The sequence below is a fragment of the Pantherophis guttatus genome, chromosome 7 (assembly GCF_059756535.1).
Source record: "Pantherophis guttatus breed Tessera chromosome 7, ASM5975653v1, whole genome shotgun sequence".
NCBI classification, from domain to species: Eukaryota; Metazoa; Chordata; class Lepidosauria; order Squamata; family Colubridae; genus Pantherophis; species Pantherophis guttatus.
In genome coordinates this window covers 23775602-23792573 of record NC_142069.1, presented here as the reverse complement: position 1 = coordinate 23792573, position 16972 = coordinate 23775602, and the positions used below count along the sequence as shown (strand labels likewise).

Sequence of the window (16972 nt, the reverse complement as noted above, 5' to 3'; positions counted from 1 at the left end):
AAGATCGTGAATGAGGGGGGCCTTATTAACCACGGACCTGGCATTGTATAACATCAGCCGAAGGCCCAGATCCTGAGTGTCTAAGCCACCTAGTCTCCGAGAGGAGCCATGGGGACCGGGGCACGCAATTGCTCTCAAACAGCGAGTGCGAGCCCCCAACACATGATATGGTCCCCTGCTCCCGCCATATCTGCCCCTCCCATCTACCGTTCTTCTGATTCACATGTCAGGTATATTCTGTGTGACTCCTACATGACCCCAAGCCTCCACAAAAGAACTGTGCATCCATGAAAAGAATGTTTTTAGAATTACAATCTATCGTTGCTTTATTTCCTTGAAAGAAATTAAAGGATAATTCAGTAGACACAATTTGGATTCAAATTCAACCTGGATTCAAGTTCTACCTGCGCCAAAAGTTCCTGGCAAAAGATTTTTTTCCATCTGGAAATATGAACAATCTTACAAGATAGTTCAAAAATGATTTTTTTAAAAAAAACCAGTAAACTACAATCCTATAAACTGCAGGTGTCTGGCTTGCCTATTTGTAGGCTTCTGACTTATGAAGATCCCCACAACCTTTTTCCTGCCAAGTAGTAATCACTCACTAAGTGGATAGCAAGGGAAACAGTTGCTTCTGTACTACACTATGATTACTGTTGCTGAATGGGGAAGAAGTAGCTTTGCTATTCCTCTTACCTCACTTTGTCCTTTCTATAATTCAAGAGGGCTATATATATGACTACTCAAATGTTGTTCAAATGATAACATTATGAAGCATAGTCCATTTTCACTCTAAACCCACGTATCTCTTTTGAACTTTAAATTAAAAAACAGTTAACTTTGTTGAAACTACAAAAAAACTGTAAATAGTAAATACTATAATACACTGTTGCAATACTATAAATTACACAATATAAAATTACGAGCTTTAGAAATCAAAATTTTAGATGCCAAAGAATTCCATTAAATTCTGTGACAAATTTACTTTTTAAAAAACATTTTATAAGTAAAAAAGGCAAATATACGTGTTCCGGGATAACAATACGAAATTGAATTTGGGTCCGTCACTAGGACCAGAGATTTACTCTTCCAAGCTTTTTGGAGTGCATCTTCAGGGAATTTCTCTACTGGAATATGTGCTTTGGACTGTTCTGTGGTGCCTTCCTATTGGCTGATTGGTGTGTTGATGGCTGGTGATTGGCTGTTATTTCTTTGTGTTGCCAAATCCTCAGCTCCTAAGTATTTGATATGCTGGTGGCAATTCAGCACTCCTGTTAACTGACAAGAGGCCCATTTTCCAGGCTTCAATCATTTCCCTGGCTATCTTTATGCCTGCATGGCCAATGATCTTAGTTGCTGCAAAATTAAATGTGTGTCCTTGTTCATAGCAATGTGACGCTACCAATGAGTTCGGGTCTCTTTGTCTGACATCTCGCTTGTCTCCTCCTCCTCCTCCTCCTCCTCCTCCTCCTCTTTCTCTTCTTCTTCTTCATGGGTCCAAAAGCTTGGAAGAGTAAATGTCTGGTCCCAGTGACTGACCCAAATTTGATTTTGCATAGTTATTTTAGATATCTTAGATTTTAGATATTTTAGATATAATCCCATAGTTTAATTAACCATTCTTCAAAAGATGGAATCAAAGGTATTTTTCCAATAAAAGGCATATAGAGTCCTTGCAGGTAGTAACAAATACAATGCCAGTGCAGTACATTTTGAAGGGGTGTCTAAATCGGTAGCATTTAATAAAGATACCTCTGGTTGCAGTTTTCAAAATTTGTTCCATTCTAGAGTGTATCATTTTCCAATGTTTCAGGGTTTTACTGTATTGTCATAACATATGAAAGAAGGATTCTCTCTGCTTGCTAAATTTCCAGTAATTTTTTAAGGAAAATACTCATTTTAGCAATCAAAATCAGAATGATACACTAACAGTCAAGCATCTAATACCATTTCTGATTATTATGTTCAAAGTAAATTTTATACTGTTCTTCCATTAAAATTTGTACTGTCACATCAAGTATAACTGACTCACTAATAATTTATACATAATAGCAATAGCACTTAGACTTATATACCACTTCACAGTGCTTTACATCCCTCTCTAAGCGCTTTACAGTCAGCATATTGCCCTCAATAAGCTGGGTCCTCATTTTACCGACCTCGGAAGGATGGAAGGCTGAGTCAACCTTGATCCTGGTGAGATTTGAACTGCCGAACAGCTGGCAGCCAGCAGTTAGCAGAAGTAGCCTGCAGTACTGCACTCTAACCACTGCACTACCACGGCTCTCTTATAATGCTTAGCATAAGTTAATAATACGAGTTATTAGGCTGTAAAGTTGGACAAACTTCTCAATAAGCTTTCTCTTTACTGTCACACTGCTTATTTGAAGGCACTGAAACCAATTAAATGTGGCAGAATGCTGCATCCTAAGAGACTTGAGAGCTTTTATCTTTGTCCTATTCTTAATAAAATCTTGAAATTCATACAAACTATTTCTCCACTGAGTAAATTTATTAGAAGCTTTGTCTTCATAAAAGCAAACATTTAGAACACAGCAGGAGGGGAAAAGCCCAGATTTATTATTCTCCTGTATATCCCAGGCATTCAGTAGTTTACTTAGTCTTGCATAACTTCTAATTTGTGGGTCTAGATACATATGATACGAACAGCCTCTTGAAGACTGGAAGAGTAATTTACTGCTTGTCTCGGCCAAGTAATAGCTTATCTTCAATAAATATGGGAATCGTTTGAAAAAGAGAAGTTTAGTCGTGGTGAGAAATTCATTTTGACAGCTGTGATTATTCTTAACCATGATAGATTTAACTTTTCTCATCTAGAAATATCTGTTGATATATTTTTCCAACTTTGTAAATAATTAATCTTAAATACATTTTTTTAAAAAAAAAATCCAAAATATTTTATCTTTTTAGCAGGAAAGTTAAAGCCCGTTCTTTGATAGGAACATTGCTTTTCATCCTGTCAAATTCCATACCAAGGCATGGGTTTTTCCACAACCTAAGGGTGAACCATTTTGCCATATGCTGTATAACTTCCCAACAATGTTAAAGATCCTCTGGACTGAGTAATTTTGAGTATGATATCATCAGCATACAATTTTAATGTATATTCTGGAGTAACTGCACCTCACTAGATCTTACTGTATGAAGTGAGCAGATGCTACAAGATTAGGTTACAGTAACAGTTTTTCCAGTTATTACCACCTTTTTTCTTACATTGGCTCTTGTATCTATAATATTAGAAGCATCACTTTTAACCAATCGCAAAATCTCCTTTTTTTAAATTTTCCATTTATCTGTTCTTACTTCCTGCACAAGGATCATCTATTTTGCCTAACTTCTTTCTACTAACAATATTACCACTTACTCTACTAAACTTTTCCCTCAAGGAATTAATTCTTGTTCAGCAATTTTTCAGAACTTCACTTAATCGGCTTTCTACTGCGACATTACCACTTTTATCTTTTTAACTGTGCTTTATTAGTCTTTATTTTTTAACATTCCAAATATTCCAATCTATAAATTATTAATCCCAACATGGAATATTAACTATAAAACCATCTGATGATAGACTACTGTATGTCAAATCAATAACTACATGTAGGGATAACATTAAGTTTGTAGCTGTTGCAATAATAGCTACTGTACTCTCTGCTTACGCAGACAATTTTAATAAGAACAATAATAAATTATAGGAAAGAAAAACAAAAATAGTTGAAAGAGACTGAAACAATGAAAGCTTGATAGAAATAAAAAAGTAATAATTAAAGTGCTGTTTTCCAGGTGAATTATTTCAATTGCATTAAAAAGGACATCATATTATGAGATTTACCCAGTTTGATAACTATTGTAATTAAGAATCAGATTTACTTGGTTTTTCAAAAGCTAATGAATAAAGATACATTTTAAGTTTTTAAAAAAATAATAGGTAAGTCTATGCATGAGAAAAGAATTACCTTGGATCCAGATCTTCACCAATAATTTCTTCTAATTTATCAGTAAAGTGAATAAACTGAGAAAGCCCCTTCACATAAGTTCTTAAAGGATCAGTAGGTAAAGGAGCATATCCTTTTCCTCCAAGTTCTATGGCACGTATAAATGAAGTTGCCATCTAACAAGAAACACATAATTTAGTTGCAGTGTGTAAAATGATAAGAAAAAAGAATAGTTTTTTTTAAAGAAATTCTTTACAAAAAGGCATAAAAACTTTTACTTAATAAAAATGTGTTCATTGTATGTTGGAAATTGAAATCATGTTTTCTATATTCTGTATGCAATCATAATATATCTAATTTATGCCCTCTTTTGTTTTTAGGTTCTTTAAGATTTCAGTACGATGTTCTAGTTTTGCTTCTGGATTTTCCTGTGGCTCTGACAACAATGAGCAAAGATCAATGTTTCTAAGACTATATTAAAAGCAGTAGACCAGGATGATATGAACACCAGCATTTTCTGACCCGTTTTTTTCCCCCTGTAACCTGCTGGGAAAAACCAGTGCATATGGAAGACATTTCCTTTCACATGGCAAATCTCAGCATGTATAAGTCTCCAGTTGGGACTACCCACAAGACTGTTGAATATCAGGCTCTGGGAATGAGTACTTTTTAGCCTTGTTTCTTTTACAATTAAAACAATCCAGAGAGTTCTAGTGTATCCCAGCACACATAGCCAATTTTTTTCTTCTTTCAATAGCAGCGCCCATACGCATTGTATCAAATTGTTCAGAAATCTCCAGATTTCAAAAAGGGCCTACTGTACAATAGAAATTACTGTTGGAAAATAAAACATTCTACAAAATGTGGCTTGAATAGAGGATGCTCTGTATTACAGCCAAACAGCACAATCATATACAACTCAAAAATAACCACTAATTATGTTATTTTAGACTGTAACCTTATATTATTTTAAAATAATGGTGAAAAGCATGGCATTTCAGCTCATATTGAAAACTTGTAAGCATATTTGGTTATTAACTGATAGTTATATTTTGATCCCGAAATCACATGAGAAATTGAAGCTGGGGTACAATTAAATTCAAAAAATAGCAGGAAAGATTTCTTTTGGAATGTCTGGGGTGGGCAAGGAATTACTATTTTAAATCAGCTGATTTCTAATGGTTGCTTTAAAGTTCTTGAGAAACAATGCTTTAAGTCAATACTTACCTCTAATATATACTTGGCCAAATGAATAACAAAAACACATATTAATTAAAGAACAAGGCTTTGTTGTTTAGCAGTCACCAAGATGCCTGCATCTTAGCTTCTTCAAGAGATGCAGCCACCAAATTGGAAACCAGCAGTACAATTTTATAAGCTACTAAAATGAAAGTTAGTATGAGTTATATATTTGAATTGTGAAATGAAGAATTGCAATATCCATCTTTGAAGGAATAATGGGTCCACATGTTAAAATATATAGCATAGTTCCTGTCATTTAAAAATGAAATTAATTCATTGGAAAACATTATTACATTTTTATTGGAGACCTCAAAGGAATATTTAAAAAGGATTAGACATTAAATTTCTTACACTGTCGAGAGAAGAAATTTGAAGATTCTTTAACTCAGATTATTTTATTTCTATTTGGTTACAGATATAGTAGCTTCAAACCACTACATATGTTAATATAATTTAAGAAAGAAATGTTATAATTAGGTATCTCAATGCAATATTGAATTATATCCCTAAAATATGTCTCATTTATAGCTTTGGTTCATTTAGTCTTGAATGCAGCAAACACGGTAATTTCACGTCACTTTAAAGAAAATCGAGAGAGCTGTTTGGTGTCGTGGTTTAAAGGCATCAGGCCAAAAATGGGGGAATGAATTATTTGTAGCAGGGGTGAATGCTCCTGGTTCGGGTGATCTGGTAGCGATTGTGGCAAGTGGTTCGGAGAACCGGTAGCGATGGCAGGGCGAGGCTCCGCCCACCCATCCAGGTGTCGTTACTTCCTGGTTTTAGCCAGGAAATAATGTGTTTTTTACCTTCTGCGCATGCGCAGAAGGTTTTGCACATGTGCAGAGGGTCTGCGCATGCACTTCCGCTCCCGTAAGGAAGGTAAGTAGATTTCACCCCTGATTTGTAGTCCTGCCTTAGGACCAAACCAGCTGGGCCATTCACTTTTTCTCCTAGGAAGCAGGCAATGGCCAACCATTTCCAAAATTCATGCCAAGAAAAATGCAGGAACTTGTCCAGGCATTGCCAGCAATCAACACATATTTGAAGGGACAGAACACTTGCACAGTATAAACATATCTATTTTTTTAAAAACTCTGTGTTCCACAAATAAGATGACCCAGTAAGCTATTAAATGGATTGGATTTAATTAGAAGCTCAAGGATTGAATTAATTACATAGTAAATTATAGTTATTATATATAATTACATAATTTTGTTAATTAATTTTTTGTTATACGTTTTTATTTCAAGTAAAGTATTACTATTATTTATAGTAATAGTATTTTCTTCATACTATCATCAATAATATTTTGTTGGCAATGTAAATATTGATAGAAATAATACTATGAATAATACTATCGTCTACTAAACTAATCTTTATATCTGCCTAAAATAATACTCTCTGTACATTTGCTTAATGTAGAAAAAGAATCCCAAGTTAACTTTTGAGTGGAGGAATCAACTATCTAAGACTATTTTGTTACATCTCTTCAATGTCATCCCAAAGCAAAGCAACCTCTCATACATACCGGAAATATAGACATTTGTTTCTTCTGGGCAGCATGCTTTAGGTCAGTAAAAGCCTCTCTTCCAAGACCTCTATCAGGAATGTTTAAAATGTGAGCAAAAGCCAAATCGTTTTTGGAATTAACCAGTAAAGTTAAATATGCAAACAAAGTTTTCTTCACCATCAATGGCAGCTATAATTAAAACACAATCCTATCGTTTTTCTTCTAGATTGCTTCAAAAAAAAATATGTAGCAATGTATTAGGAAACTTTCTTAATAAAATAAAATGTGATCCATATATTTTTCAAATTACTCACACTATTTTGAAAAAAAATGTATTTATATATTTGTTTATATTTCAAATTTGTTAACTGCCCATCTTCCTTGGAGAAGCTCTCTGGGCAGAGCACAATATAATCAGTAAAATTAAACATTAAAATCAGAATAATTTAAGATTAAGGTTAAAAACTTTAAAATTATAAAACATTATAAAATTTTTATAGAAGAATTCCAAAATGGGGGATTAGCAGTTGATAATATAGGCAGGGTGGGTCTCATGGGGCCAGCCAGCCCCACAGTTGTGTGGGCCTTGTGTCTCCCATTCCCCCACAAGGCTTCACAGCCAAGTTTTTAGGTAAGAATTAGCATGAATAAGCATGCACTGACCACAATTTTATATTATTCGTATAATTTTTTTTTACCTTTATCAATCTGGCATTTAGAATATTTGTATGGATCAATTGATAATGGATACTATTTCATTGCTAAATTGTTACTGATTCAAATGCCAGTAGATGTTCTGAAAACACTCCATTTTATTTCTGAACAGACTTTTAAAAACCATGTAAAACAGAGTTTAAAGCAGGACCCCAAACAAGACTTGTGAGTTCAACAAGTCAAAAGAATAGGGCTTTGACACTAACCATTAAAATGGGAAAAATAGCTAGCATAATAATTAGCAAATGAAATATTTATTATGGTCATAGACCAGTATAATATAATTATCTTTCATAAGAAATTTTATAGCACTTAGGAAATAAAATAGAAGACACAAGTCTTACCTCTTCCTTATCGTGGTTTATTTTTCTCTTTGGTGTGGAAACTGCGGAATTAGAAGAATTGTTCTCGGTTGTTAAATCTGCTGTTCCAGCAACAAATTCTAACAATTGTACCTTTGGCAAAGAAGAGATTTCAGAATTATAAGTAGCTGGATAGTCACTTTTTAAAGGGAAGCAAGTTAGAAAACTTCACTTTCACATTTTTAAAATAGTGATAAGTGAATGTTTTTTTAAAATGTTGTCCATTTATACATATAAAATGAGAAAGGAATACACTGTGCTTTGAGAAGGTTCTTGAAATCTACATAGCAGAACCAATGAACCCAATATGGGTAAGACTAGAATAGACTTTGCCTTTCCTCCTACATCAAGATAAAGTAACAGAATTTAAGAAGAAAAATTGTAACATTTATATATTACTCTGTGGATGTTCAAACATATATTAAATAAATAATAAATATTGATAAATAAATCTTTTGTTTAGTTAAGGCATCAGCATTAGTAATACTACAAAAATGCAGAGAATGATTTAAATCACATAATCTGTGGTTTTGCAATTTCAAGATCATTGTGCAGATAATTTAGCATCTTTTAAATATCTTTGTTCTGGCTACATTTCCTATCAGTCTTATATATATATATATGTATCTATATGTATCTATATGTATCTATATGTATATGTATATATGTATGTTTAAACAAACATCATTAATTATTCAGCGTCATCTGAGTACATATTTTTGTGTCATCATATTCCTCCTTTACCATCATTTTCTTACTACATTTCTATCTTACTTTTACATTTTACTTTATTACATTTTTTCCTAATTTCTTGCATTTATATTAATTTTTATTATATCTCATCTCTATCCATTGATAGAATTGCCCCCATATCCTGTAATGCTCCGATTCTTCCTTTCCTTTAATTGCCAATGTTAATCTATTCATTTCTGCACATTCCAATATTTTCTTAATTATTTCTCCCTCTATAGGGAATTTTTCTGCTTTCCAATTTTGTGCAAATACAATCCTCGCTTCAGTTATTACGTGTATAATCAGATATATATTTTCTTTACTATATTTCTCCGGTAAGATACCCAATAGGAACAGTTCAGGTTTTAAATCAATATGTTGTGGTATCATTTCCTCTAACCATGTTTGAATTTTTACCCAATAGTTTCTCACTTCCGGACACATCCACCACATATAATAAAATGGTCCTGGTATCTATCGATAGCATTCCAACATTTAGCTCATTTATCTTTAAACATTTTTGCCAATTTTTCTGGTGCCATGTGCCATCTATAAAACATTTTATACTGATTCTCCTTATATGCTGTGGACATTGTTAATTTATAGTTTCTTTCCCATAATTGCTGCCATTTATCTAACTCAATTGTATATCCAAAATTTTTAGCCCAGGCTATCATTGTTTCTTTTACCTGTTCTTCTTCTAACTTAATATAAGTAAATAGTTATAGTTTTTTAATCATTCTCTCATCTTTTCCTGTGAGTATCTCATCCAGTTCTATCATCTCCAAATACAAACCATATAGTTTAGCATCTTTTTCATATCTTGTTTGTATTTGCAATTGTGTATACCAGTCCATTTTAATCCCTTGTTCTTCTATTTCTTGTTTCGTTTTCAATTCCTCCTTTTCTGATAATATATCTTTATATCTAACAATATTTCCCATATTAATAATATTTGGATGTATTAAGGCTTCCATTGTTGATAACCATGTTGGTATTTTCAAATAATATTTTTCTCTCACTTTCCATTTCTTACATAATGCCTTTGAAAATAGCTGTGCATCTTATTTTTGCCATACCATAAAAAGGTGTGCCATCCTATCAGTCTTTTAAATAAAATCACAAAAGATACTACTGCACTTTACAAAAATTCCTATTAACCCATACCTAATAAGTTAGACATTACTGCTTTGACCATGGTTTGTTGAAAATATTTCTTTACTAAAAGCTATAAAATTTCCCTGATTTATATTAGGGAAACAATTTTTATTTGATACCTGTACATTCAAATCAATAATGGCACATACTTACAGAGGGTATAGGTTCAATTTGCAGTCCTAGTGTCTCACATTTTATATATATATCTACAAGATCCATCATATTGCAGTGCTTTAAAAAGCTAGCATAGGTATTTCTGATGTCTGCATAATTTTCAGGAGCTTTTGCATTTTCAGGTAATATACCTAACTTGTCAGGAACAAAGTAATTCCAAGATAGTATCACTTCACTAAGAGATGCTTGAAACTCGCCACAAAGCTATAAAAAAAGAAGAGTTATTCAGAATAACTGTGTACTGCTGCTTACAGCAACATCAGTCAAGATATAAAAATGTTTTACAAATTTAACTGGGTTGAAATGACAGAGCTATTGTATCAGGAAAATTTAACTATAACTGATTACATTCTTATCATTTTATGACGTTTATAAAAGTGTTCTTCATTGTGAGGTCAGCTAGCAATGACATTGAACCAAGCCACCCAGGTACACCTTCACGTGTATAATTTTTTTCTATCTTTTGCTTTATTCTTGTGATATTTGTGATAATTCATGATTCCTGCATCTACTGCATATTGCATCTGTTTGATTGGATACATTTAATCAATGCAAAGTTTCACATGCACTGTCTGTGAATAAAATATGCAGGAAATAGAAAACAAGGGAGCAAAATAGCAGAGAAGATAATGGTTGCCATTTGTTATTCCTGTTGCTTTGGTAAGTGGGTAGCCTGGGCTTTGCCCATCTTCTCATGAAAGAAAAGTTGTGGTTTTCCACCAAGCAACTAAGGCAGTGGGGAAATCTAAAATTTGTTACTACCGGTTCTGTGGGCATGGCATTGGGGGGGGGGGTAATGTGACTGGGTAGGCGTGGCCAATTTTTTTAAATTACTTTTAAAACCATTTTTTCTACAACCTCTTCAGCGAAGAGGTTGTAAAAAAATGCTTTCAAAAGGCTCTGACAATCCAAGCTGAATTGTCTGATTGGCAGAGGCTTTTTAGAAAACTCAGCTTGGATTGTCAGAGGCATTTAAAAGAAAAAAAGGATTTTTTTTCTTTTAAAAGCCTTTGACGATCCCAGCTGAGCCATGAGATCATCAGAGGCTTTTTTTTTTTTAACTTTTAAAAGCATTTTTTCCCGAAGAGGTTGTAGAAAAAATGCTTTTAAAAGTAAAAAAAAAAAAGCCTCTGATGATTGTGCGGCTCAGCTGGGCATGGGGGGGAGGCAGGGATTTTTGCTACCAGTTCTCCAAACCACCCGCCTCCATCGCTACCGGATCAGGCGATCCGGTCCGAACCGGGAACATTTCACCTCTGAACTAAGGGTAAATAATTGAATAGTCAGGCAACTAAGCCATGGTTGTTGTGAGAAAGGTAAAGCATGAATATATTTTCTGAAGGAATAGATAGAAAGGAAATGTGGCATATGAAAGGATCAAATGTTTTTACACTATACTGGTTGTTGAATTACATTTATACGGTGTACTAATTGAATAACAATGACGTTTACTAGGAACAGTAATACTAGCTTTGAAAGTTACTGTGAGCTTATACTGTATTATCTGTATTATCAAACAATAACTAAGTTTCTCTTTAGCCCAACAGCACTTGGAGGAATTTTTGTCCAACAAAACATTCAACTTGTTTCAAGTTTTGCTCTAAAGTTGTACTTTCCCCATTAAAATAAAAGCAACCTAAATGTAAGTTAGTCTGATTTATTGTTAAGTTTTTGGATATTAAAATGATTTGTTCCATATGGTATAAGATTGCAGTTTAAAGATAGTGGAATGTATTTTTTCATTAATGTTTCTGAAACCAGTTCTTCAAAATGCAACAGCTAGTTAAGTTCCAATATAATTCAGTCAAAATCTTTTCTCACAAGATGAGGAATTTTCAGGGCTTAACTTTGTTTATACTGGTATTATAAAAACAATTTAAATCCAAATAAAAATGCTGTCCAAATATCAGTTTTCATGATCAGGTGCCCACCATGACAGCATATTATTCATAGAAAGGACTGTAAGAGTTTGTGGTAGAACTCAGAAAATGTTTTGCTAGGACCAAATGCCAGCTGGCTAATTCATAAAGGAAGTTCATAAAGTTCAACAGCTTAAGTCTGTGATAGACAACAAGAATATTGTATTTCACAAGGGTAAAATGAAGAAAAATCTACAATTCTTAAAGCTTTGCAGTTCCGACATTATTTTGTAGTAATCATATTTTTGTATCAAAGTTTAAAAATGAGTTTTTCCATAAAAGTAATATTTTTTTTGCATGACACTGATGAATGCCTTTTAAAGATATAACTATGGAAAAATGATTAAATGCTTCTTTTACAGCTTTTCTTCCCAGTCCTTTTAACATTTGCAGAATCTGAATGTATTTTCTATATTAGTATTCTTTAATTGACATTTTCAATGCAGGTGCCTTTTTACAGTTGTAAAAGCTAGAGTTCTCTGCAGCTATATCTGTCCAATGGAACAGGACCTCCCCAGAAAAACGGATGGCATCAATCTTGTTAGCCTTTCACAAGGCTAACAAGACCTAGATTTTCCCTCAAGCATTTGGGTCAGCAGTTATGTGAAGTGTTTTTATGATGTAGTTTTTTTCTGGGGATTATTTTTTAACAAAGACTTTATGCATTTATATTGTTATGGTGGTTTTAATTTTTGAACACTTCTGCGAGATGTGCAGTTCTATAAATCGTATATTTTTTAAAATTCTTTTTTAAGTAAGTTACCAGGTCATTTTCTTTATTTGGATTCTTTATTTGGGACTTTCACTGAACATTTTATATATATTTTGTGCATCACTTAGAGCAGGCATGTCCAGCCCACAATCTGTGGGCTGTACGTGGCCCGCGAAAGCTAGAAATGTGGCTCCACAATATCATAAACTTTTTAACATTATGATATGATTTAGATACTTTTGCTATATTATATATGTTATACAGGGCCCAAGACAATTCCTCTTCACTCAATGAACCCCAAGAAAGCTAAAATGTTGGACACCCATAACCCAGAGTGTTTATGTTATTCCTTAACAGATAAAATAAGCTAAAGATAGCTGAACATTTCTATAACTGCACGTGGTTAACTCCTATCATAGTCATATCATATTTTGTGAGGTAAAAGTAATATTTATACTTGGTTTTATATTATATCAGATTAACAAGTCTAGCTTTTCAGTTTAAAACATACATTATTTTATATACATTATGTTGGAAAAAGGCATAACAAAGATATTTAAGTTGCATTTGGAATTACAGATAAAGCTGAAAATGATTTACTTCCTACATTTCCCTTATTTTTCCTCTGCTTACAATTTTAGAGCATAAATTCCTTTGAGCATAAAATTTCTGTGGTTGATCTCGCCAGAAAAAGTAAGTTTTCTTGGAAATGTTTGATGAGATACTTCATCTTTCAACTGCATGCAGTTGAAGAGAGATTAAAGAAAAAACGATTCCAGTGTTAATAACAATTGTTTAATATATCCCTTTTCCTTTCACAGTGCAGATCACCATATAATGATTAAGCCATCCAAAAAAAGTTTTAAAAACCAAGCAAGTTACTGGGAGCAATTTAAAAAGTATTCTAGTTTTTGTGCACTGGTTGCCTCCAATGCTATGACCGTCATATTTCTATCTAAAACCTGGAGGTTAATTGTGTTTCCCTTGGGAAGGTATTTCATAATTGGAATGCAACTACTAAAACATTCCTACTTGGACTGAAAGTGAACGACCAACCTAAAACCTACTGAGTTTCCCCTACTGACTTTGGGTCTCCCAGACATACTGTACATCTTAACTACCATATAACACCGTCTCTCTATGTAACAGAAAACATGTTCTTCATTCAGACACTTGTGAGGTTTGAGCGTGCATACTCACATTCTCTTATTCTTATTTAAACAAAGAACTTATAGCAAATTTAGGAACTAGGGTTTGTTTGAAGCCTAAGTGATGCATAAGCTAAGATATTAAATTAACTCTTTATGAGACAGCTAATCAAAGAAAAGAACAAGATTTTGATGAATCCTTTAGTAGTTTTTCAGAGGTAAAATACTTTTCTATTCCCAAACATCAGAATAATGAACAAAATATTATTAAGATACCCTTCAAACATGTTTGGGTGCAACAATACAACAATTTTATTATTACCGTCTTAGACTAGAGACCCATGTTTGGATGATTTATGGACCCATTGACCTATTTTAAAAAGTCCCTGAAATCAATATATATTAACCTTCTTATTAATTTCAGCAACAGATAAGTGCAAAGCCATCAGCATACAATCTGCCCCACACACTGTAGTCCTTTCTGAATCTGAAAATAAGCGCCAATTTCTTCGGAAACATTTAATCATATTCCAAATGGTTTGCTGAAGAGGAGTCATTATCCTAAATAATAAAAAAATATGTTAAATCGTACAGGACAACTTGCAAATATTAAGAATTTACAGTGGCTTCTAAAAAGAAGATAGCAGCAATGGAAGAAAATGCAAAATTTCAAAATACAAAATTGGATAGGAAGCAAAACTAAAAACAACCTAAAATTGGTTATCAAGGTAACTCAAAGGACATCCTAGGAAACAACAGTATTACACTTAAGTACAAGATAGATTCCAATCTGGGCACTGCAGTTCAAGATTTTTGAAAAACTGGCTTTGAAGTTATATATTAAAGATGATAAAGTAGGATCTCCCACTTGGGTCTCTTCATATACTTGGCCTATAATTCCCATCAACTGTAGCTAAAATAACCATTAGTCAGTCATCACTATGTTTAACATTTAGAAAATGAATCATAAGCAGAAAACAATGTAACTGAGAACAGGAAGCTTAATGATAAGACAGCGCAGGGGAAAATAGTTTATACTTGACATATGATAAATAGAATCAGCATAGGAATTCAAAAAATTATAAACAAATTCTTCCCTGACAAACTTATTTTATTATCTAAATTAATTATTTGAATAGGGCTCACTTTTAAAGTCTTAAGTGTTTAATTTGTTTCTACTTATATACCGTACTGCAAGAGTCAGAAGAATTTCAGATAGCTTATTTCATAAAAGCATAAAAATAGCATAACCTAAAATTAATATAAAAACAGAGTTCTGCAATAATACAATCTGTACAGCAGTAACCATTAATTGCCAATACCTAGTTTTCCAGACATTTTCTTTACTTAATTTATATACCTCTCATTCTTAAAAGCTCTGGACAGTCAACAATTAAGATCAACATAAAAAGCACCCTCTCAAAAATAAGAAACCCACCTACACTATAAACAAAACTGACATTAAATTAAAAATATACAAAACCACGTGGTCATCATATTCCAGTCTTCATTGATAACATGCCCTCCTTCTGTCTTAATTGTTCTTCTGAAAACTAGGAAGCATCAGCTGACTAGATTTTCAAGGGAAATTGCAATTGGGACAGCAATTGAAAAAGCATACTTCTGAAGCCCATTAAATGACAATCTCATATTACCTCACAAAATTACAAGATCACATTTTGTGAGATCACTAAAATACTCTCAAACTTGTGACTTCTGAGGATGTGGACAGTAACCCCTATGGAAAGAGATTAAATAGATGCCCTTGTCTTGTAAATATGGTTGGAGAGGGCATGAACTCGGCATGGAAGGTAAACATCTCCTTGAGAGAGAAAATAATGCCACAGGCCTTAAAGGAAGCAGTAGTCTCTCTCCACCCATCCAGAAGTCATCACTTGAACCTGTCCATCTTAATTATAATTTAATTTTTTAAAGTGTGGCACAAGCATAAGATCTTACTTCAGCTTCCTTTTGCTTTACAGAGCTATGAAGGTCATACAGTTACTCAAATGGTCACTAAATGAGACAGTCACTAAACAAGGACTGTAATTGCATGCTATTGAAATGCTCAAACATGCTGCTTTGTAATCTAATCTTCTCCAATATAGACTTCAAACTGAAAATTCTTAAGTCTCCCATGTGTTCCTTCATCCTCTTTTTGAAGATATTTGCTCTCCTCCAGCCTCGCCTCCAAGAATTCTTAAGAGCAGTTTAGCAATTGTTCCTACTAGTTTCTTTAGTATTGTAGGATGCAGTCATCTGACTCTTTCAGTTCTTTAAATTGTCTAAGTTTTCTCTTACCCTTTGTCTTGTTGAAGCTGGAGTTCTCTCCTTCCTCCAATAACCTAATAAGCAGCAGCTAGGAGTCCATTTCCCTTCTGAGAGAAGATAGTCATAAAATAGCAATAGCACTTAGACTTATATACCGCTTCACAGTGCTTTATAGCCCTCTCTAAGAGATTTACAGAGTCAGCATATTACCCCCAACAATCTGGGTCCTCATTTTACCAACCTCGAAAGTATAGAAGGCTGAATCAACCTTGAGTCGGTGAGAAACGAACTGCTGGCAGACAGCAGAATTAGCCTGCAATAGTGCATTGTAACCACTGCACCACCACAGCTCTTGGTGGGGGTAGAAAGGGAGCAATTCTGACCTCTCATCATTACCCATTACCAATTCGCCACTTTTTTTTCTTCATAAACATACACCTACCTTGCCTTTTACTTCTAATGTGCCTGAAGAATATGTTTTAAGTTACTTTTGTTGTTTGTCAAATGAGCTCACTGTGTAGCCAGACGAGCAGTCAGGGCAGCCTCTTAGATTCACAATTCTCATCAGATCAGGAAGTAAAGGTTGCAGTCAGAGGAGCCTTTGGTCAGCTTCAACATACTTGCCAGTTTTGACCTTTCCTGGACTAGATGTCACTGAAGACAGTGACTTATGCCCTTGACATCTCATATTTTGACTACATCATTTTCTCCACATGTGGTTACCCTGAAAATAACCTAAAAGCTGCAGCTAGCACAGAATCCACTACTGCTGAATAGTGGCTTAGCAAAGGAACGTTTATGTTGTGAGAGCTATATTGGCTTCCAGGTCCAATTCAGACTTCTGGTTATTACCTATAAGCAGGGTGGATAAAAATCAATGATTTTTTTAAAAAAGAGAGTAAAAAGGTGCTCTTTTATAAAGAACCATAAATAGGCCTATAGCAATTAAGGGATTTTGTTTTTATCAATGCATTTAATTTAGTATTGTTGCTGCTCATTTTATCACTGTAAGCCACCTAGTTCTGTGAATAGGCAACTTCCAAATGAATGGATAGCTTAAAAATCAGACAATGATCA

At 33.7% G+C, this 16972-nt stretch overlaps 1 protein-coding gene across 13 annotated transcripts in view; it reads right to left on the bottom strand.

The window, feature by feature from the left end:
• The window catches only part of PARPBP (PARP1 binding protein), a 36031-nt gene that overhangs the window by 17938 nt on the left and 1121 nt on the right, over positions 1-16972 (bottom strand). For 4 of the 13 annotated variants that reach the window (XM_034403818.2, XM_034403821.2, XM_034403819.2 and 1 more), the window contains exons 2-7: positions 15926-16002; positions 14032-14185; positions 9825-10049; positions 7764-7874; positions 6724-6894; positions 3975-4129 (exon numbers count right to left, since the gene is read on the bottom strand). In XM_034403818.2, coding sequence (XP_034259709.2) covers positions 3975-4129; positions 6724-6894; positions 7764-7874; positions 9825-10049; positions 14032-14181 — 812 coding nt within the window. In that variant the 5' untranslated portion in view covers positions 14182-14185; positions 15926-16002. Of the gene's footprint in view, positions 1-3974; positions 4130-6723; positions 6895-7763; positions 7875-9824; positions 10050-14031; positions 14186-15925; positions 16066-16337; positions 16748-16972 lie in introns of those variants that run through there. The other 9 variants (XM_087873778.1, XM_087873780.1, XM_087873783.1 and 6 more) reach the window with 6 other exon arrangements.